The sequence below is a fragment of the Macrobrachium nipponense genome, chromosome 30 (assembly GCF_015104395.2).
Source record: "Macrobrachium nipponense isolate FS-2020 chromosome 30, ASM1510439v2, whole genome shotgun sequence".
NCBI classification, from domain to species: Eukaryota; Metazoa; Arthropoda; class Malacostraca; order Decapoda; family Palaemonidae; genus Macrobrachium; species Macrobrachium nipponense.
The window spans coordinates 11,017,027-11,040,832 of record NC_087218.1 but is presented as its reverse complement, the minus strand read 5'-3'; the positions used below and the strand labels follow the sequence as shown (position 1 = coordinate 11,040,832).

Below are 23,806 nucleotides of genomic sequence, written 5' to 3'. Positions count from 1 at the left end.
GACTAGGTATACTAGGATTAAATGACAGAAATAGGATAAAAGGAGAAGATACAAAATGTTTAAACTGTGAGGAACAAAATGAAAATTTATAACATTTCTTACTTTACTGTCCAGCATACAATGAAATTAGAAATAGATATAGCTTTGTGCAGCAACCATATCAAGAAAATAAAGAGGAATTAGTAGCAAATATAATCTTATTGGTAGTTCTAATGAGGGAGGAAGTGGAGAATAGGAAAGATTTTATAAAAGAAATGTGGTATTTCAGAGAGAAGAAGCTCAAACAAACACAAACAAAGGAGGAATAAAAGAAGCAAGGGAGCCGTTTCAAAGGCATATCCCACCCACTACTACTACTACTACTCACTGTCGCCCGCACTTTCCAAGTTTCCAAACGTCTATTATGGAAGTTTATTACGTAGTTTGTGAATGGCTGAACATACCTGTATTATTCACTGAATGGACTATCAGATCTCTAGGCATGATGTTATTTTCTGCTTGCAACTCTGAAATTACCTAGTTAAGATATACCTATAGGTAGTTTATCCCAGGCTACGTTGCTCACTCTCTTCTTGCAGGCAGGTGCGAGCTGTTTTCTTACACTGTTTGAACATGATTTAACACCAAATTACTGATTTATTTATCTACACTGCGTAAGTTAGCTATTGCCTTGTTAATCGTCCACACGGCAGTGTTGCCACTAGCCAGGTGCAACATTTCTACACCACATCACTGACTTCCACGCTCTCGTAAATTTGATGTTAAAGACTGATTCAACCATCACGTCACCGACACATCACACGTCACGTCACCGTCCATCAACCGTGCCTTGTAGATTGACAGTCACTAGTATCCATCACGCTTCACGATCCCGTCCAGTTCGTGCTCGACCCCCCAGTTGGTAGTCATGGCGCATGGCAGACTTAACGTTAAGAAGCTTGCATTAGGGTAAAACACCGCATGGTACAGGGGTGGACCATGTACGATCAATGTGTCCCACCCCAAAAAAAGTACATTATAACGCGTCCTGACACCGGAGATGGGCATCAGTCGCGACTTCTTGTTGGTGAGAAACGGAGGTAAAGACCTCTACTCTCCTTTCAAAGTAAGTATTTTCTCCAAAGTTAGAAATTAAGGCCAAATTTTAAGATTTAAACAGAGGGTAGTGAAAAGGGTGTACACGGCAGTCCAAATCTCACCAAAACGCTTTCAACATTTTTACTTACAACTTGAAATATTTAGAAGATTGACGCCATATCGATGTTTGCGGAGTTGCATGTGTCAATAAACTTCCCATTTCTTGTGATAAATCCGCACACCACTTGTATCCACAGATGCTGGGGCACTTTCTTCACAAAAATCATAAACAATGACTTCCAACCACGACTTTTCCAAGGAAGCTACGATTTTTGGTAGAAGAAGAAGAAGCGTGCACTAGATAATTATTTAAATAAATAGTTAAACAGCAGTATAAGGTCATGAATTGCATAAATTTTTTACATATTCATGATTATTAATTTGAAAATATTCATTGTTGAAAAGTAACTAGATAGTGCGTTTACTTTTCTAAGATCGCTCTGGTGGGGCCAGGTAGAAAAGGCAGAGTTGTCATATCTACAGGTATGTAAGTCCCATTAAATACTTCCTGCAGATATAATCCTTCTTGGGAGGATTCGCTTTAGACCTTGGGAGTTGAGGGAAAGGGTCTGCTTCATTCCTGTTAACTTTTTTTTTTCATTCCTGATTCTATTTAGCTATTCCTTCCTTCTCTTTCTGTAATTATAGATGCATTGAATGGCCTGTTGGCTCCGGTATTTGGACTTGAAACATAAAGTCATAAATCAATCGATCTATCATGTCCTTAGAAAAGACAACCACTCACTCCTTTGCATAACATTTTTATCAAACTCATCTAAGTCAGTCACAGGATTCACTTTCTCTTTTCTTTTTTGAAACACTGGAGATTCCACTATATTTTCCGCCTCTCTTCTTAAGTCTACGAATAGTCATTTCTGATACTTTTGTTGCTTCAGATGTTCTCTGGATAGTCTTTGAAACATCAGTTACAGGACCTTCATGATGTTTTTATGAAATGAAGTATTTCAGGAAATTATAGACTATTTCCTTGGCCTCAGGTGGTGGGTTAAGGGGGCCGGCCGGCTAATGCCCATTTTTAAGGACAGGACTTTGATATTTATACCACTTAATAAGGTGACTTGGGACATCTCCAAACCGCATATGATTTTCGCCTTTGACCTTCGGTTTTGTGACGCCAGGGCGATTTATCCTGAAAATAACCATTTTTCAAATTCTATCTCCTCCCTTGATATTTAATATTAAAGACCTGGCGTTACTACCATATATAGACCTGATGTAGACCTCCAATCGAATGGAGAGTTTTTTTTCTAAAAGTCATCTTTTGCTAGATATGATTTTTCAATATGGTAAAAAATAAACCCTATAAATCAGGAGAAAAAAATTTATAAAAAAAAATACGAAATAAAAATTGGAAAAAAGGGCTCTATTTGATTGTTCTATAATGTCTTTCTGAGTTATATACCAAATTCCAATGTTATAGCTTTAAAACTAAGTGAGAAGATAGATTTTGAAGGTCAATAAGTATAGTTTTGAGATACGGGCGTTCAAAGTTTTCCTTCGTATTTCTATAAAGACAGTGTTAATAAATAATGATTATTATGAATGTATATTTCTTTTTTGTATATTAATAAACCAAAACTATTTTATTTATCATAATTTAATCATAAATGATGATCCCTTTTGCTCATATATCGCAGCCTGGGGCACTGCTTGAGGCAGATGGGGCCACTCCTTCCTACGCAATTCTCTCTCTCCCCTTCTTACTAACTCGGCTTATTACAGCGAATTTTTTCTTCTTCTGTATGTTAGCGAGATGTTTTCCTTTGTATTTTCCTCTTTGGCATGATGAAATTCTTGCCCGACACAAAGATAACTATGTAAATGCAAGAGAATTGTCAAGAGGTGAACTCGAACAGGCGTACTCTTTTTTTACAAAGACAATTTAATAATCATGATTATTATGAATTTTCATATTCCCATTTTGGGTATTAAAAAACCAAAACCTTTGTTATTTATCATAAATGAAGATCTCTTTGCTCAAAGATCGTAGCCTTGGGGTACAGTGTGACGTGTGCTGTCAAGCAGACGGGGGTCGTTACTAAGCAACCCTCCCCTCTCTCTTCACTAACTACGCATATATGATATTCTGTAATAATACTTGAGCGATTTTTCTTCGTCTGTATGTTAGCGAGATGTTTTCCTTGTCTTTTCCTCATTGGCATGATGAAATTCTTGCCGAAACATACATAAACATACGTAAAAAGCAGGCGAATGGCAGAGGTGAAATGGAACGTGTAGACTACTTGAAGTCTGTGATTGCACTAAATCAGGACTGGACTTGGTGGTACTCGTAGCTGAGCCTGAAGTCTACTTCTTGACTCGGGGAATGTCTACAGATGCCATTTCTCCCAATTTCTTTGACATAATTATCAAAATTTACGATAATAGAAGAAATATTGCATTTTCTTGTACGGATCAATGTTTTAGGCTTATTGAGTTACGTTAACTAATTACCCTGTAACTACGAAAGTAAGAGGAATTTTGACGAAATATTTCGTATACGTATTCTCAATTGCCATATGAAGCTCCCATGAATTTTTTCATGACTTTGCATTTTTCGCCCACTATACCACCATATATAGGGGTTCCGGCCGGCCCCCTTAAGACGTTTACAGGAGTCACTTGGGCTGGGCTGTCCATACTTAATACAGTGGGTGATTGAGTGCGAGTATCCTTTAATGATATTGACCATGACCTTTTAAATCCTCTTAAAAATCATAGGTCCCCTAAACTCAGATCTGGCATCGCCGGGGAAAAAATATGCCATGTCTTCATTTTCATTAATGAAACTGAGGTTTTAACGAAGAATATACGAAATAAGATATATTCAAAATATCTGATGCAAACAAAGAGCCACATTTCAAGAAATTAAAACTATTTCAATACACTCCATGAAGCTAATATGATTACGTACCATAACATGAAAATTGGCAATGTATGATATCTGTACAAGCCACACCACTGTGATCTTAAAAAAGTAAACGCACTATAGATTCCTGACTGAAATATCAACAGTTTTGCTGTGAATGGTACCTACGGCGTTCTTCACGCTCTTCAATTGTTTATCAGTGTTGCCAATTGGTATGTGTTTACCCTCAAAACTGGGTATAAGGCTTACACAAAATTGGGGAAATGAGTGAAATTAGTGTATCTATTTGTAGTATATATACATATTAGAGGAATTTTATCATTTTGCATTACTAACAACTAGAATTCATGGAAACAGTTTGTAAATGCATTGGGGTATGTGTGAAGCTCCACTAGATTGGCAACGATGAGTCATTTTGCCATCTTTTGCTCGTTTGTACTACAGAAATATCTGTAATTGTTCGAGGTTAATTTGGTTGCAAAAAGGGATAATAGACATGAATTAAATAAACATTTTGAAGTAACAAAGTAAAAGGTTAAACTAAATAATGAGTAAAGTAAACAATTAAGGGAATAAAGCTTTGCTCCTCATAAACCGTGTACTCGTGTGCTGCCCGCAACTGTGTTTGTGGAGTGAGCGCTTAGGAACCAGGAACCGCAACGTAGTTCAAGTGCAATTTAGGGTGAATTAAGACCAAAACATGTATACAGTAATTACAATCAAATAAGCACTGTGGAGTTTCAGTTGTGATAGTAAGGATAAAACCACCTATTACAAGGTAAAAATGAATTTCAGTTCAAACCATGACCCCGGGAACAAAAAGTTTCGTACTTTCACTAATATAGGCAACAAAATGTTGTTTTATTGTGCTGATTACAACTGCAATCTTGAGTAAGATCAATAAACGTTACATATATACGCTAACATTGTTCAAATGAGTGCTGGGAAAGATGGTAGTTCCGCTGTGCTTACAAACGGCACCTCACGCGTGTGCCGCCATATTGGATTTCAAAACTGCCTTGAAAACATATTTTATTGCAGTGTCTTGCCGAACAATTATACAGCTGTAGGTTCCCTACGAATGGCAGACAATAGATTCAAAACTTCCGCGGTGGCACCGCCATCGCTGATGTAGGTGACGTCATTTCCCTCCACTCGAGGGAGCTGCAGGTACAACTGCCCAGGTAACATCAATTCGTTCTCTGCCGGCTTCTGGTGAACATCGGTGGTCGGTGCAGACTTTTTTCTTCATTTGTTGGGAAGTATTATCTCTCCAATATCGGTGAAGTATTCAACTCTGTGTTTGTAGGATTGAAGCTGAATTTCTTTTCTGCAATTTTGTGGTCTTACCATCATGTCGGACTCTAGTCCTTCAGTAGTTAGGTTTTGCGCCGGAGGGTGCAAAACTAGGTTAGTTAAATTAATTTATGATTCGCACACTAAGTGCATTAAGTGTAGGGGTTGTGAGTGCTCTAGAGAATCTACTTTTGATGAATGCAAGGATTGGAATGAACAACAGTGGAAAGTTTTTGTTTCTCACTCGGGGAAGATAATTAAGGATAGGAAGAGGAAGGCGGCTATCAGAGCTGAAAGTAAGACTAGTTTAGCTTCTTCTGCTTCTTCTATCGAAGCACCTGCTCCTATTCCTTCTCCTTCTCTTATTATGTCTCCGATCTTGAGTCGTCCTACTCATGCTCCTGTAACTCCCTTGCCAACTTCCCGTGGAGTTTCTCCTGACACCATTGCCAGCCTCGAGTCTAAATTTGAAAAGAAATTTGATGTATTAGCTAACACGGTTATGCAGTTAGTGTATCTGTAAAGTCTTTCATAGAAAAGACTTCCAGTGAAGTGAAAAGTGTCAGTGCAGTGCAATCTGAGAGGGTGGCTGTTTGTCCCGATAGTTCTCCTAGACGAAGGTCCCTGTCCCGCTCCCCCGCTTCGGGGAGAAGACATACCGGAGGTCCAAGGGAGACTGTCGGGGTTTGCCCACAGACAGTCGCTGCCTCCATCGATCCTGTGGTGTGACAGCAGGATTCGACTAAACACCATTGGAAAGGTGTGTTGTTCGGTAACCAGTTATCGATAAAGTCGAGTGATTCGTCGCCGGTTAGACGTCGTAAGTGGCATGATTCTTCAGTTCTCCGGTTCGGTTACTCCATTCCTTTCAAAGACACTCCGCCTCTATCCAATGTTCCCATCGCATTACCCACCTACTCTCCAGGCTTGGAGAAGTTTGTAGCTTTAACCCGAGAAATAGAGACTCGTGCAGAAGGCTGTCATAGAGGAGATAAGCGACAGACCATCCCCGGGGTTTTACAACCGTCTATTCGTAGTCCCCAAGTTATCGGGGGGCTGGAGGCCCGTACTGGATGTAAGTGCACTGAATTTGTTCGTTCAGAAGACCAAATTCAATATGGAAACAACTCGTTCGGTGTTGGAATCCCTTCGCCAAGGGGACTGGATGGTATCCCTGGATATGCAGGACGCATACTTCCACATCCTAATTCACCAGGACTCCAGGAAATACCTTCGGTTTGTGTTCATGGGCAAGACTTACCAGTTTCAAGCTCTTTGCTTCAGCCTCTCGACAGCACCACAATATTTACGCGAGTGTTGACTCCTCTGGGAAAGTGGTTACACCTCCTGGGCATCAGAGTGTCACTCTACCTAGACGACTGGCTTCTCCGCTCCTCTTCGGAAAGTTAGTGCATGAAGGATCTCAAGAGGACTCTTTCATTAACTCACTCGTTAGGTCTTCTTATAAACGGGGAGAAATCTCGGCTAATTCCGACTCAGAACATTCTCTGTTTGGGGATGACTCTGAACTCTCGAGTTTTTCGGGCTTTTCTTTCACCAAAGAGAGTCCAGTCATGTCTGGAAGTAGTACAGGACTTCCTGGACCGCAATTCCTGTTCCGCCAACCATTGGACCAGTCTGTTAGGAACACTAGCTTCGGTGGAACAGTTTGTCAAACTCGGAAGGCTGCACATGAGGCCCCTACAATTCTTCCTGAAGGCTTCATGGTGCAGAAAGACTCAACCGAACTCGACAGTATTCTCGATTTCAGACGAAATCAAGAGGACTTAGTGTGGTGGCTTTCAAAACCAAGACTGGTAGAGGGTCTTTCGCTTAGTCCGCTCCACCCAACCCTTCAGTTCTTTTCAGACGCCTCCGATGCAGGTTGGGGAGCCCTGTTGGGGAAGAACGAAACGTCAGGGGAATGATCGGAAACGCAGCGCTCTCTTCATATCAGCGTGAGGGAGCTATTAGCAGTGTTCCTGGGACTTCAGGCATTCTCTCATCTTGTGACGGGACAGGTGGTAGCAGTTCACGGAGACAACTCCACAGCACTTTCCTACATCAGGAAACAAGGGGGAATGTGCTCCTTCACCCTCTACAACCTTGCAAAAGATCTGCTTCTGTGGGCAGAATAATTTCAAGTTACGCTGAACCCTCGATTTGCTCAAGGGAAAACGAACGTGTTGGCGGACGGACTAAGTTGCCGTCATCAAGTACTGCCGTTAGAATGGACTCTTGATGCGAAGGTCTGCCTAGACCTATGGAAACTTTGGGGAAAGCCGATGATAGACCTCTTTGCAACCTCGTGGAACAACCGCCTTCTGCTGTTTTGCTATCCAGTTGATGCAATGTTACTAGACTGGTCGGGCCTGGAAGCATATGCCTTTCCCCCGTTAGGCCTAATAAGACAGGTGCTGAACGAAGAGTCATTCCACAAAAATGTTTCTCTGACACTAGTCGCTCCATTCTAGCCAAGGAAAGAATGTTTCCCAGATCTCCTCGACTTGCTCGTAGACTTCCCCAGACTTCTTCCGTTAAAGAGATGTCTATTCAGACAACCGCACTTCGAAAGATTCCACCAAGGATTATCCGCTCTGGCACTGACAGGATACAGACTGTCAGGAGTCTCATCAGAGCGAAAGTTTTTTCGAGACGAGCTGCAGAAGCTATCGCGAACTGCAGAAGAGATTCTTTTAACAGTCTATACCAGTCAAAGTGGGGAGTGTTTCGAAAATGGTGTAGATAGACTAAAGTCTCTTCTTCTGAAACATCTGTGAGCGAAATAGCTGATTTCCTTCTTTTCTTAAGGGACGTTGAGCGTTTAGCGCCTTCGACTATTAGGGGATACAGAGCGATGCTGGCTTCAGTTTTTAAACACAGAGGACTAGACCTATCAATGAATAGTGATCTTTCCGATCTAATTAAATCGTTTGAGACTTCCAAATCGTCAAAGGGCTCGATAGCATGGAATCTTGATGTAGTTCTTAAACGGCTTTCGGGTCCTCCCTTTGAACCGTTACTTTCTTCGTCTATGAGGAATCTCACCAGGAAGATGTTATTTTTCGTTGCATTGGCATCAGCAAGACGAATTAGCGAGCTACACGCGATGGACAAAAAAGTGGGATTTTCTCAAGGCGACGCAGTTTGCTCCGTGGAGCTCAATTTTCTTGCGAAAAATGAAAACCCTTCTAATCCGTGGCCACGTAACTTTGTTCTCAAGAACCTGACAGACTTGATAGGCCAGGAAGAAGAAGAACGGCTTCTTATGTCCCGTGCGGGCATTAAGATATTACCTCCGCAGAACGGAGAAGATTAGAGGTCAGTCGAATCGTTTGTGGCGCTCTGTTAAAAATCCCTCTCGTCACCTCTCAAAAAACGCTATTTCCTTTTTTCGGAGAGTTAATTGTCGAAGCACATTCTCAAGCTAACGACGCAGTGTTTCCTTTACTGAGAGTGAAAGCGCACGAAGTTCGAGCGGTAGCGACTTCCCTCGCTTTTCGACACAACTTGTCGCTATCCGCTATCCTCCAAATTACCTTTTGGAGGTATAAATCTGTGTTTGCTACGCATTATTTGAAAGAAATCGAGACAGTGTTTGAAGATTGTAAGTCTTGCGGTCCACTTTCGGTAGCTGGCATGGTGTTGGGAGAAACGACATAGGGGGTTGCTCCCTCTGTTAGCCTATGTTTCGCCTTGTAACAAGGTTGACGAGTTAAAGGGAAGTCTGGGGGTACAATGCACCTGGAGTACTCACCAGTCATTTTAGTGTTAGCTTTGGTGGGTAAAGGTTTTTATTTCGGTGTAGGTGACAGTTTTTTCACGTTGGTTATTTCTGGTCTTAGCCCAGGGCAAGGGCAATATTTTGTTGTATTTTCGTTGAGTCAGCAGTGAACACCATGACTACGAGGATCTTCCACTCCATGTAGAGGCACCCATTGGTCATACTCCAAGCTTTCTACTACGTAAGATGAGCACCGACCAGAGGCAGTATTCTCCTGCAGTAGCTCTCTTACAAGGTAAAGTACTACAGGCACTAACAGTGCTTTTGGGTATAGTACTTTATTTTCAAGAATCATATGTTTTTTTATTTTTTGAAGTAAACACTTACATCCAACAGCCCCCCCCATACCTTTGCAATGGGTAATCAGCTGTATAATTGTTTGGTAGACTGCAATAAAAATGGAATTTTCATTATAAAATGAAATTTTATTGCATACTTACCGAACAATTATTAATCAAAGCCCTCCCTCCTCCCCACAGGTGGATGGCTGGGCAGAACGAATTGATGTTACTTGGGCAGTTGTACCTGTAGCTCCCTCGAGTGGAGGGAGATGACGTCACCTACATCAGCGATGGCGGCGCCTCCGCGGAAGTTTTGAATCTATTGTCTGCCATTCGTAGGGAACCTACAGCTGTGTAATTGTTCGGCAAGACACTGCAATAAAATTTCATTTTATAATGAAAATTCCATTTTTACAAAGACCTCACATGCTTATTTTAGTTTGTATGGCGCTTTCATATATCACATTATGTTGACGAAACTTCAATCTTTTGAATGGTATGCTTAAAGATGTAATTGTATTCTTGTTTCACCAATTAAATATCGAGTGAATAAGGCTGATCCACGCGATGACGATGGATCCACTGCGGTGTTTCCCCCTATTTCACCGAAAGAAATAATGCCTGTGTTTAAGGTGAATATCAAACTACAGTATTATACCGAGTATTAATACAATCTTTTTTTGATTTGTGCATTACCTAGATTATATAGTAGATTCACATCAACCGTGTATCTATTTGTTGTCTAGGCCAGTCCCTTACGACGCTTCTGATTGGCTGTAGATAAGCCAGTCACCGGGCTGGAAACTGTCTCTTGAGAGTTCCACCTCTCCTGAGGGATACAGCTTTCAAATTATAAGAATTATTTTTCATTGGAATCCTTAACTTTTATTTTCCTTTCCCATATTAATTTCTCAAATTATCTGTACTTACTGTTAAAATGAAAACATTCAGAGCAAACTACAGACTGCTGTGTGGGTCAGCTATGACTCTGACAACCTTCATGGCCTTAAGAATGACAATCATACCATTGAACAGGATATTGTGTCTGTAGGAGTTATGAACAATTACCCCTGGTAGGTTGTGTTAAATTAGCATCAGCTATGAGTATTAATAGTTTTTATTTTGCATTTCTTAAGGATTGTATTTGCATTAGGGTAAAATAATACTAAGGTTGAGTATAACCTGTATTTATAGCCTTTTCATGAAACTAACAATACTGTGAGAAAAAAAACAGCAGGTACTATCACAAATCTTTCAACCCAGTCCTTTTACTTGCGTTGTTGTCTTGATTCACAACCACTCATACAAATTAATTTAAAGTGACAGTGGATTGCAATGAAAGTGAATTTTGTTCATGCCACTTACCTGACGATATATATATAGTCTGTATTTTCTGACGTCCGACAGAACAATTTTCAAAACTCGCGGCACAACCGCAGTGGCTGGCCAGGGTTGGTAGTACCCATTCCCAGCCGCTGAGGCGGATATCAGGAACCATTCCCATTTTTCTATTCATATTTTTTCTGTCGCCGGTCGGTAAACATCTGTTTACAGACCTCTGCTCAGGATTTTTTGGAATTTGACTCGTTTCTAAGTATCTGATTGATTTTGTTGGTATTGATTGGATTGTTTGGATTGGCATGCGCGTAGTGGAGCCGTTTTGATTTTGGATTGACTTTTCTCTAATAGATATCTGGATCAAGTGGTGTGAGTTTCAGAGTGTGTGTGAGTGCTGATTGTAAGGTGAGGCTACCGAAAGCATCGGTAGACCCCCCCACACAGTATGTATGAGTTGTAGGGGTCTTCATTGTTTAATTGATCATCGGTGCAAGGAATGTGAGAGATTGACTGATGCTGAATGGAGAGCATATGAGTCCTATCGCCTTAAATTGGAGCGCGATAGGATCAGGAGGTCTTCTCAAGAAGTTCTTCCAAAGGTAAGACTAACGTTTCTCCTGCACTAACACCTGTAACAACCCCTAAACCTGTGTTGCCTTCGGGCTCTGATTCTGTGTCGGGAGGAGCGATGCTCTCTCTATGATTTTGGAGTCCCTTCGCACTCTGGAGACCAAAGTAAAAAAGCCTTGGAAAACTGGCTCGGTGCAAGTGGTGTGATCGTGCCCCCAGTGTTGTGGAGGGGGCGTCAGATCGGCCCTGGGGCCCCATAATGCCTCTAGGCCTTAGACCTCTATCAGACTCCCAAGACCCAGGGAGGAGGTATGTCGAAAGCCGCAAGAGGGTTACTGGGGGCTTCCACCGATCTGGCGTCCCTTCGGCAGGCCTTGTAGCAAAGACCCAGGCTGCCAAAGACCGTGCACGAGCACGCGTCTTGAAGGACTGCTTTTCGTCCTCCGAAGCGTCCTCCCCGCGCAAGGGGCGGGTGGAGCGCTCGGAGAGACTCTCGTCCGTTAAAGAGGACGTTTCTCTGGCGGAGGACGCTTCACGTCCTCTTTCGCCTTGTTCGTCGTAAGACGCTTACCATGTCTTTCCGCCTCAGGAAGATTAAGGTAGGATCTCCTCAGATGAGGACGCTAGGTTGCGCGCACGAGGCCGTACACCTGAGAACAGGTAGCTGTTCCTTTGAGAAGGAAGGATGGCGCCCATCCCCTCGCCCCTCGTCTTCTCACAGGAACAGTCCTGCTTCCTCGACTCATTCTTCTCCAACGAAGAACATTCTTTGTCCCTTCAGGACCAGCTATCCTCGCTTATGGCTCAGAGGACTCGCCCAGCAGCAGTCGAGCCTAAGCGGAGGAAGGACCTTAGACTGCCTGTCAAGAGGACTAAGCAGTCTCCTTTGCCGTCGCCTCCTGAGTCTCGTTTCGCCGATCGCTGCTCCTTCAGCGATTCGCATGATCTCGTTCGTCGTATAGAAGGACGTTACGGACAGGACGCTTTTGAAGACGTTTTGTGCGAGGACGCTCGGCAGGACGTGCGGCAAGATGCTTGTCAGGACGCTCGCCAGGACTTTCGTCAGGACGCTCGGCAGGACGTTCGTCAGGACGCTTGGCAGGACGCTAGGCAGGACGTTCGTCAGGACGCTCGCCAGGACGCTACACAGGACGCTCGGTCAGGGGACCGCTCTCCCCAGGACGCTGGACAGGACGCTTGGCAAGAAGCTCGCCAGGAAGTTTCAGGCTTCCTTTCAAGAAGCTTTCGGGGATTCAGAACAATTAATCTTACCCCCAGACACTTTGTTACGCGCTCAGGCACGTATGCCAGCAAAGAGAAGTAAAGACGATTCTCGAGCAGGTGAGACTGCCGCTGAGGGCGCGGAAGACGCTCTTGTCCGCCTCAGGACGCTCTGTCATTAGCGAGCAATAAGCGTCAAAAAGAGATAGCCGTGAAAAGCTGCATCTTGCAAGGATAGGGGTCCTTTGATCTTGCTAACGACCCCCTAATAGGACGCCCTTCGCCTAACAGACGTTCTCCTCTTCCGTTGAGAGAAGAAGGAGAACTGGATAGTTCAGCTGAAGCGGGTGAAGAGAGCCTGCTACAGCCCCTTCTACCTCTGATTACAAAGTCCTAGTCAGACTTTTACGTTCTTCTTTTGAGGACAAATTTCAGCCAGCAGCTCCCAAGTCTCCTCCTTCACAGTTTTTGTCTTCATCGAAAACTGGGGAAAATCCCGGAGTTCGTAGAGATGAAGACTTCTCTATCGACGAAACGGCTTTCAAGAAGCTCCAAAAGACTGGATGTTAAGAAGGGAGAGACCAAGGCAAGACAACTTTCCGCCTTACCTCCTACTAAACTTAGTGGGAAAGGTAGGCATTTGGTATAAGACCAAGGACGAAGTGGGAGTTCGTTATTCCCTTCGTCGGCGCAAGGAGATTTTCTCCAGCCTCGTAGACTTACAGAGGAGGTCACTTTTACCCTCTGCCAAGGTATTCTTGGACGCGTCGGAGACAGACCATCATCTGAAAGGTCTGCGTAGGACGCTGGAAGTCTTCAACTTCCCTCGATTGGTGTTTGGGAGTTCTGGATTTACAAGCAAGAAGCCCAGAATCCCTTAGTCTTGGGGGAGGGGGAGCTGTCCAGCGTGTTAGCATGTATGGACAAAGCCGTCATGGGATGGTTCGGTAAGAGCTGGTATCGCACTTTGGGACAGCTTTGTGAAAAGAGAGCTTTGCTGTGCAACTTCACAGCTCGGTCAGTAACGCCAGCTCAGAAAGCGGACTTGTTGTTCTCTGTCTCTTTTCGAACCATCTCTTCCCCCCAGACTTTGGTAAAGGACCTGACGAACAGCCTACAAGGAGAAGGCTACTCAGGATCTTTTGGCCCAGTCTACGAGACGGTCGGCCGGAACCTTCCTCTTCGTCGGCTGCAGTTCGCTCCGCCGAAGAAAGTAAAGCCCTTTCGTGTGGCTCCCCCCCTCGAGAGCAGCTCTGAGGGAGAGGGTTTTCACGAGAAGAGCTCCTTTTAAACCAAAACCTTCTAAGTGAAAAGCATGTCCTTCAGACACCAGTCGGAGCCAGACTGAAGTATTTTGCGGGAGCGTGGAGAGAGAGAGACACGGACTCTTGGTCCCTCAAGATCGTGGAGCAGGGTACAAAATCCCCTTTTTAGATCTCCCCGCCTCCTCTTTCTTTACGACTCCCAGAGACCTTTCTCCATCCTACCAAGGAGAAAAGCAGAAAGTCTTGTTCGATCTCCTTCACCAGATGATCGACAAAAGAGCGGTGGAACAAGTCGCGGACCTGGGGGTCTCCGGGGTCTACAACAGAATCTTCCTAGTACGAAGCAGTCGTCAGGTTGGCCGTCCAGTTCTAGATGTAAGCAGGCTCAATCTCTTCGTGGAAAAGAACAAATTCACGATGGAGACGCCTCATTCTGTTCTGGGAGCATTGAGACCGGGGGCGACTGGATGGTATCTTTGGACTTGCAGGACGCGTACTTCCATCGATCCCGACCCTCTGTCAAGGAAATATCTAAGATTTGTCTTGAACAACAAAGTTTGGCAGTTCAGAGCGATGTGCTTCGGACTGACCACGGCTCCGATGGTGTTCACAGTGGTGATGAAGAACGTAGCGAGGTGGCTACACTCTTCGGGAATAAGAGTTTCCCTATACCTCGACGACTGGCTGATCAGAGCGTCGTCGAGAGAGAAGTGTCTGAAGGACTTGCAGTTCACTTTAGCCTTAGCGAAGTCCCTGGACTTCTGGTCAACCTCGAAAGTCGCATCTGACCCAACACAGTCCATCGTGTATCTGGGGATTCAGATGGATTCAGTGGCTTTTCGAGCGTTTCCGTCCCAGGAACGTCAGCGGCTAGGCTTAGAAAAAATCTCAGCCTTTCTAAGGAAGGAGACTTGCTCGCGAGGGAATGGATGAGTCTGCTGGGGACCATTTCCTCGCTGGAAAGGTTTGTTTCCTTGGGAAGACTGCACATCAGGCCTCTCCAATTCTTCTTGGCAGAAGAGTGGAAGGCAAAAGACGATCTCGATGCAGTATTGAGGATTTCGATTCAGGTCAAGAACCACCTAAGATGTGGTTGGACCCTCAGAAGCTGCAAGAGGGTGTGTCCTAAGTCTTTTGAGCCCGACCTAGTGTTGTTCTCAGACGCTTCCATCACAGGATGGGGAGCAACACTAGGGGGAAGGAAGTGTCAGGCTCCTGGAGAGGGGAACAGGCAGCCTGGCATATAAATGTAAAAGACTGGCAGCAGTGTTTCTGTCCCTGCAGTTCTTCGAGAAGAGTTTGGAGAACAAGGTTGTTCAGATAAACTCGGACAATACCACAGCACTCGCTTATTTAAAAAACCAGGGAGGTACACACTCCAGAGCGTTGTACTCCCTAGCGAGAGAGATTCTGCTGTGGGCAAAAAGGAAAGAGGTAACGATCCTGACGAGGTTCATTGCAGGTGTGCAAAACGTCAGGGCAGACCTCCTCAGTCGTCGGGACCAAGTCCTTCCGACGGAATGGACCTTGCACAAGGACGTTTGTCGAGACCTGTGGACGCTGTGGGGACGTCCACTGGTCGACTTATTCGCAACGTCAAGGAACAAGAGACTTCCTCTTTACTGCTCCCCGGTCCTGGATCCAGAGGCAATCGCAGTGGACGCGATGCTTTGGAATTGGACGGGCCTGGACCTTTATGCCTTCCCACCATTCAAGATTCTGGGGGAAGTCATGAGGAAGTTTGCGGCCTCAGAAGGGACAAGGCTAACCCTGATCGCTCCAATGTGGCCAGCAAGGGAATGGTTCACAGAGGTCATGTCGTTCCTAGTAGACTTTCCAAGGACATTGCCCTGGAGGAAAGATCTACTCAAACAGCCTCACTTCGAAAGGTTTCACAAAAACCTCTCCGCTCTGAGTCTGACTGCGTTCAGACTATCGAAAAGTTGGCCAGAGCGAGAGGTTTTTCGAAGGCAGCTGCAAGAGCAATCGCACATGCGAGACGTGCTTCCACAAGAGCTGTCTACAGTCGAAGTGGGGGCTTCCTTCAGGGCATGGTGTAAAAAGGAGGGAGTTTCCTCTTCCTCGACCTCTGTGAACCAGATAGCTGATTTTCTGCTATTTCTCAGAAATGTGCAGAAATTAGCGGTCCCTACCATTAAGGGATACAAAAGTATGTTGTCAGCGGTTTTTAGGCACAGAGGCCTAGACCTGTCTGACAACAAGGATCTTCATGACCTTTTGAAGTCTTTCGAGACCTTAAAGGTTCCTCAAACAAGACCTCCATCATGGAACCTTGACGTAGTCTTGAAATTCCTGATGTCGGACACTTTCGAACCACTTCAGACAGCCTCTCTTCGGAATCTGACAAGGAAGGCTCTTTTCCTAACTTCTCTTGCGACGGCTAAGAGAGTTAGTGAAATTCAAGCGTTTAGCAAGTTAGTGGGCTTCAAGGGGGACAATGCTGTCTGCTCGTTGAACCCATCTTTCTTGGCCAAAAATGAAAATCCTTCGAACCCTTGGCCGAAGACGTTTGAAATCAAAGGTATGTCAAGTCTGGTGGGCCAAGAACCAGAAAGAGTCCTTTGCCCGGTAAGGGCTCTCAAGTTCTACGTGCATAGAACTAAAGAGGTTAGAGGTCCCTCAGGTAATCTCTGGTGCTCTGTGAATGAGGCCAGAGTTACCTTATCAAAGAATGCACTGGCTTTCTTTTTAAGGGACACCATTCGGGAGGCTCATTCATCTTTTCAGAAGACTGATTTGAGCCTCTTCCGAGTAAAAGCGCACGAAGTACGAGCCGTCGCTACCTCTCTTGCCTTCCAGAAGAACATGTCAATCAAGGACATCCTCGATTGTACCTTCTGGAGGAGCAACTCCGTCTTCGCCTCACATTACCTAAGGGATGTGAGAACGATCTATGACGATTGCAATGCACTGGGGCCATACGTTTCTGCGGACACAGTATTGGGGTCCGGAAGTAGCTCTTTCCCTATTCCTTAGTTAGGTTAAGTTAGGTGGTTGTGTTTTTAGGTTGTGGTGAGTCTTATGTGAAGATCTCCCATCCGTTAGCTAGTTTTAAGGGGTTTGTGTATAGTTGGTCAGGTGGTGGTCAGTTGCTTCGTTGCCCTCATTTGTATGGCCTCGATGATCTTGTCACGCTGAGGTCTCGCACCCGTTGACAAATCATCCAGAGCGCACCAGCACTACAGGTCTCCACCTGGCTGGCAACTCTGTTATTAAGCAAAAGCAGCCTTACGTGACAGTAATCACATAGTCTACTTTGCAAACAGGTAAGGAACCAAGATGTATATCATCTACTTAATTTTAGTTTCCCAAAAAATCCTATTCTGTCTGTTCCCATCCATGGAAGGTGTGATTCAGCTTATATATATATATCTGTCAGGTAAGTGGCATGAACAAAATGTTATGTTATTATACAATTAAGTTTGTTCATACTTACCTGGCAGATATATATAATTATAGTGCCCGCCCTCCTCCCCTCAGGAGACAGAGGCATTAATAAAATATGAATAGAAAATGGGAATGGTTCCTGATATCCGCCTCCCAGCGGCGGGAATGGGTACTACCACCTGGCCGCCCACTGCGTGTGCCGCGAGTTTTGAAAATTTCTGTCGGACGTCAGAAAATACAGCTATATATATATCTGCCAGGTAAGTATGAACAAACTTAATTGTATAATAACAATAACATATTATCAGCATTAAATACAAAATATTTTATATTTCAGATGCTTATAGATCTGTGGGATTGAAGTAACATATGACCATTCTTGGAAATTATCTTAAAAAGTAAGATGATGAAAAGAACATGCTTGTAAATATTACAAGAGGATTTTTCTTACTCCAGAAAATTCAGGTTTGTGTAAATGTAGTAGTCTGCTCCCTTAAGGGGAACAAAGTTTATAGTAGTGTCTTAAATGATCCCTCATGACCTCAGTTTGCATTTTTTTTTCTTGTTCATTTACTTTTTGTCTGTACTACCTGTTGGTTTCTTCTCATCCAGATGGCCAATTTCTTTACCTTATCATTCTTCTCTTTTCACCTCTCACATAAGAGTAGAGGCCTAAAGTATGCATGTATGTAGTAATTAAACTGTAATAAAAGTTATTTAAGATGATGTCTTATAAGCTTGTTAAGGGAAACATCAAATGGCAGTGAAAATTTAATTTTTTATAAACATTTATATTCATGTGATATTAGCTGTATCCAGTTAATGTAATTTTATACTGCTTGAGTATCCTGTCTGCTTTTGTAATTATAGTATTTACCACAGTATTTTAGTGCAATTTTTAAAAAATGAACAGATGCTTCATTCTTACATTTCTGAGTGTGCATAGAATGCTGGCAAAAGTACAATAATTATTAATGTAAATGTTTTTTAGGACATTAATGTTCTATACTTTTAATGAATTAAGTCACTGTAAACTTTGATAGTTTCTAAGTATCAAAATTAATTTGTTGGCATATGTACTTATGAAAGTTGTCAACACTCCCCTTGCTCAGTTGATTACACAGAAATTATTCATAGGAAATTTTTCCAGTCTGTAAGTTTTTAGTTGAACAGTTTCTTTCTATGCTATATCCAGGATACTAAAATGATTCAAAACTTGCCTTAATGTTTTCATATCACACTTTAGGTGTCATAGATAGCCAAGAAACATTGCTCACAGTGATTTTTGATGTACATAGTTTGGTTTTGTCAGCAACAAAGATATTTTACTAAGCATTATAAATGCAAATATGGAAAATAAAGTATATGTTTATCTGGAAGACCATTTTCAGGCTAGAGCCATACAGTTATGGTTACAACTTTTATTTATATATTTGCTTACTTTTGACATCCTGATGCAGTTTTGAGAGAACTCTGTATCATTCCTTATACAGTAGCATGTTAATTTACTGTATCATTCCTTATGGTTTATTAATTTAATACGCTGTTTGACAAAATAATGACTTTAAGGGGATATAAAATGATCCCATATGCTGTATACCTGGTGGAAATAGAAACAATACTGTAATGAGATGAGTTGCAGCCTTTACATTAATGAAACAAGAACTAAGTACACAAGTTTTTTACTTAAGTTTATATAACAGACTTATCTCAAAAGAAGATTTTTTGATACATAAAAATTACAGTAGGTTTTTTTTTAAAATGTGCTTAAGTGCAAACATTTTCTTTTGAGCCTCCAGCAAGAAGATGTGTAAATCACAATTCAATTTGAAACAAACCTGATGCAAAAATAATATATATAAATGGTAAAAGTAATATGCCTTAAAATTCTATTTTGTATTAAGTTCTATTGTCTTCTAACATAGGAGACTCATTTGTTTTGTCTTGAGATTCAAAGTTTTCATGAGGGGGAGGTTTCTCATCCAAGGGTGTTTTTACAGCTTCCTCAGTCAAAGCCTGTGTCTGTTCTGCTTCTGCCATCACAGCTGCATCATCTTGCTCCCTCGTACTTCTGCAGTAGTAAGTTTCAGTTAAAAAATATTACCATGTAATCTTCATATCTATATTTGTGAATTAGTTTAAGAAGTTTAACTTTTAATTTTTAACAGATTTATGTGGCTGCTGTTTTCTTTCAAGAAAAAAGAATGCGTTCTCAGAGTTCATGGGTAAATTTAAGGGGAATACAGTACAGGTATAAAAATTACAAACTTATTTTACTTATTGCTAAATAATTACTTGGGTTGATATCTCAAGTGCTTAATATGCTTTATGAAAGTGGAATAGTAGTTAGGCTTTCTATTACACTTGTAAAATACTCTTCCTTGAGTAATATATTTTATATACTTCCAGCATATGAGAGGTTGTCTTACTTTCACACTGGGCATAAAATCCTCCCATCCCGACTACTAGATGGTCCTGGGGAGAGGAAACACACTAAGTATCTCTCCTGAGTGTCACACTACAGAGAACTACAGCATGAACATCCTGTTTGCATGTGCACAGTAAAGCACTTTGCCACACACCAAGTGAGAAAGTAGTGTACTATAACTGAACCCAATGAGTTTTTGGAAAAGCAGTTACATATGGATGGTCAAGGAGGGTATAACACTACCATATAAAAACAACTCCAGATCTGTGGTGAACCACCGGTAGACCTAGATGCAATATGTTGTACTCATGTAAGTACTGTAAAAGGAGGCCTGTTGTATGAACCTCCTGTCTATATGCTCACAGTCTGAACATCATATGCACCCTGAATGAGAAAGTAGTGATGGCTCAACTCTTCATTGCTACAGAAGCTCATGTGAAAGCCACAGTACTCGCCACACATGCAAAGCTCTTTAAGCATTCCTCCTCTCTGTGAAGCCACAGGAAGGATTGAGGTGCTTGCACATGGTGTGGGACATTTCATGCACAAGATAAACAAGTTACCACACACAACCACATATATGCATAGTCCACAGACTATACACACACTGTGGGTGTGGTAAAAACGGCTCTACTGCAAAAGGGTGATGAATCTGCTCCTGTACTACTTTCCATGACCTTGTATGATCAGTACCAGGGGACTGGGTGAACACACAAGATGAAGAAGACCAATATTCAGAGCAAAATTGAGCTGCAGTCAGTCCATGTGACTCCCTATGACTGGTAACCCCAAACAAGCAGAAGGCACAGGGGAAAACAAACGCACACTCTCTCTCTCTCAGCTGATGGCAAGCCATGAATTGAACAGGAAGTGAAATGGTTGTGAATTAAGAGATCATCCCAATGCTAGTGTGCACTAAACAAAGCTTTGTCATAATTGAATCAGTTGTTGGTACAATGAGGACACCAAGCAGGCACTGTTAGCCTAACCAGTAGTGCTTCTGGTATGCACGCAAGGAAAAATCTAACATGCTACCTTCACGCACATGGTCCATAGACCAAACACATTCTGAGCGAGCAGGCAGTGCGGGCTTCACTTACTGTGCTTCCATAAATTCATGAGAGGAGGGGCTAACTCGGCTGGCTGAACCGTGAGTGTTTTTGGAAAAATATGAGACATGGAAAAGTACGGCAACTGCTACTGTGACTCTGCAGTTAGACCTAAGCTCTCTCCAGCATCCCCCATCCATAACTCACTGGGACAGTAGTCATGCATACTTAAAATTTATCAGGGACATGAATGGAGACTGAATTTGGTAAGTCACTGGCAATGGCAATGGCACTAAGCCACTGCTTTGTTCATTCAAGTAGCTACAATATTGCACTCAGTTTACAAGTCCCTTACAGTCTTTAAATGCAAGTAAAAGTAAAGAGGTTTGTATTTATGAAATCTTCAAATTATTTTAAAATTTGCAAATGAACTTTCAAAACTAGTTAAATTATCCAAGATACCAAATCAACATCTAATCAACTCATGTTACTTTGTTAGATATCAGATTCATCCAGTACCAAAATCCTTGCTGCCAATACATAACAAACCATAATTTTCTGGAGTAAAATACTCTTGTGTAAGAGTAAAGTTGATACACATGAATTACAGCATGAAAGAATTTTGGTTCTGACAAATTAGTGGAAAATCAGAGCTACACCAAGAGTGTCATGCGTATGAGGATAGAAATTTTTTCTGAGGTTTTAAAATCCCCCAAAACTAGTAAATTCTGGATGGGGTTCAGAGCTTCATGCAAGGGATAAAAATTTAAGGTGTGAAAAAATCATGAATACATTTGAAAATTGACTAAAATCCCATTATCTTATTCATGATATTTATAAGTTTTCACATTGAGGAAGAAAGACTTTCATATAATTTTCAGATTTTTTTAGCCAATTTGTATCAAAGTCATCGCCATGCCCACTGCTATGTGTAATAACCTCAAATGTACCTTGTTTGACACTAGAGGCAGTTCTTTACAGATTATGGCTCTAGCTTTACTACAGTGGATCCATACCTATTCGCAGTTCTGGATTTGTGGCTTCATCTATTCACGGAATTTTCTGTGGAATGTATATCCACATTTGCAGAAAATTCACCTATTTGCAGTATTTTTCACAGAGAAATATTTCCTAATAATTATACGCAGCACCTGGTTATTGGTGGGGATTCCATCCCAATGGCTTGATGATAGGCAAAAACGGTATCTACATTGTATCTACATTAATCATATACGTATATTTATTCATGATATACTGCATTCATATTGGTATCATAGTGTTAATTTTAGTGAAAAGGAGTTCTGCTTATTATTGTGTGTTAAGTCTGAGAGACTGATTATAAAGGATACATTATCAATCATTCATTAAAAGTGGTATCTGAGTAATATTACTACCACATTGATGGTGTTGTTTGGGTTTTGCTCTTTTAAAACTAGCTACTGTCATTCTCAAATATACCATATGTATATCTAACTTTTGTTAGAAAGTTGAGGATCATTCAGCGTGTGTTGATTTCTAGTGATGTCTAAATTATGGAATACTCTTTGATCTGATTTTCTAATTTGCTTCAGTGCAAATATTACTATCTAGCAGGTTTCACTTGATAGGAAGTAGTTATATTCCCCAAAACATTTTTTTTGTCTGTCAACTCATTAAATTATGGTAATTTTTGATGTAGTAAAAGCATATCTGTTCCTATTATGCCTTGTTAATGTAAATGCCTTAATATTACTTAACACTACAGCTATATATGAATTATGACTAACATTTTAATCTTTCCATAACTGTTTGAAGACTGTAACCACTAAATTTTGTTTTCAGTCTAGTACCCCATATTTATTCTTGTTCAGTTTGTTGAAATTCAACATTTTTTTTGTAAATGAAATGTTTTAATAGTGTCCAGAATATGTGTGATTTTTAGCATATTAATCATGCATGTGTTAGTTACTTCTTAAATATTAAATTTTCTCCTGTTTTACAGTAATTTGTAAGTGGTTAAGAAAAGGAAGAATTATGGCTCTACCAGCCTACGGTTGACCAGTAAGTTAAAGTTATGGAACAAATCCTCAGGTACATCACTGATCTGTATTGGAAAAATCTACATAATTTATAGGTGAACATCTTTGTCTTTTTCATTTTTGTGAGAAATGACTACCGTAACTGTTTGGTGATAACTTGGGCACTCACTATTTTATCTACTGCTTTGTAAGCTGACATCCTTATTAAATGTGGCTAATGCAAGATGAAACATATTTTATTCATTTAAACCTGATTAACTTCTGTCTGTTCTGCTTTAAAAAGCCAAGGTTCACACTTGATTTGATGCACTTAAAGCTAATTGTTAAGCACTGTATAATTATTATTTTCCTTATATCAAACTATCAATGCATCTAGGTACCTTATTAACAGAAGCAAACCTTTGTATAATTCCGCTTATGTTGACACATATTGTAGTTTTCAGATTTGGCAATTTACAGGTATTTGTAGACTTGCTGCAATGTTTTCAGTAAATGATCAACCTAGCTTCTTGAAAAGTGAGGGTAGTTCATGTGAATGTTGTCTAAAATCACTTCAAATTTGTCTGGGAGATGAATGATTCAGAATTCTAAAAGTTTGCAAAAGTTGTGCCTTAATTTGATTTGTAAAAGCATTCTTTTATAAAAGTTTAATACACTATTACTGTATACATCCCTGTTTAGGATCCTACTTTTGTCCATTTATCTACATGTGTAGTGGGAAAATTTTCTATGAAAACTAAGTTCCAACACTGAAGGAGGACCAACCATAAATAACTTGCACTTATATATAATTGCAAGTGCACGATAAAGAGACAGACTGTCAGTAACCTAATTGGAAGCGTACACAAACTGACTATATTCCTTAGTCCTACCGTAAGCATTATTTGACCCTAAATGATGGTGCTGTGGTTGTTAAGTAACAGGCACATTATTATAATAGTAAAGCTTTTATATTAATAATCAAGCTAATTTTCAAAAGTCAGAGGTGCTGACTTGATTTTCATGGAAGAAAATAAGATCAGATGCACTTTTGTTCAAGTACTTCTATGGAGGAGTTATGGAGTTCCATTTGACAATGTCTGTGTGAGAGAGAGAGAGAGGGTGTAATTGCTGTATGGATA

At 41.6% G+C, this 23,806-nt stretch overlaps 1 protein-coding gene and 1 long non-coding RNA gene across 8 annotated transcripts in view; one reads left to right on the top strand and one right to left on the bottom strand.

Annotated features, from left to right (window-relative positions):
• Positions 1-157: 157 nt before the first annotated feature.
• On the top strand, positions 158-23,303 carry LOC135202277 (uncharacterized). Of its 2 annotated transcripts, none has more exons than XR_010311706.1 (4): positions 158-582; positions 17,528-17,655; positions 19,191-19,269; positions 22,649-23,303. It is a non-coding gene; the product is annotated as an uncharacterized LOC135202277 (long non-coding RNA). The 2 variants fall into 2 exon arrangements; XR_010311705.1 differs by lacking the exon at positions 158-582 and adding an exon at positions 625-1,105.
• LOC135202271 (organic cation transporter protein-like) overlaps positions 18,822-23,806 on the bottom strand; it is a 51,418-nt gene continuing 46,433 nt past the window's right edge. For all 6 annotated transcript variants that reach the window (XM_064231573.1, XM_064231572.1, XM_064231578.1 and 3 more), the window contains one exon: positions 18,822-19,261. In XM_064231573.1, coding sequence (XP_064087643.1) covers positions 19,090-19,261 — 172 coding nt within the window. In that variant the 3' untranslated portion in view covers positions 18,822-19,089. The remainder of the gene's footprint in view (positions 19,262-23,806) is intronic.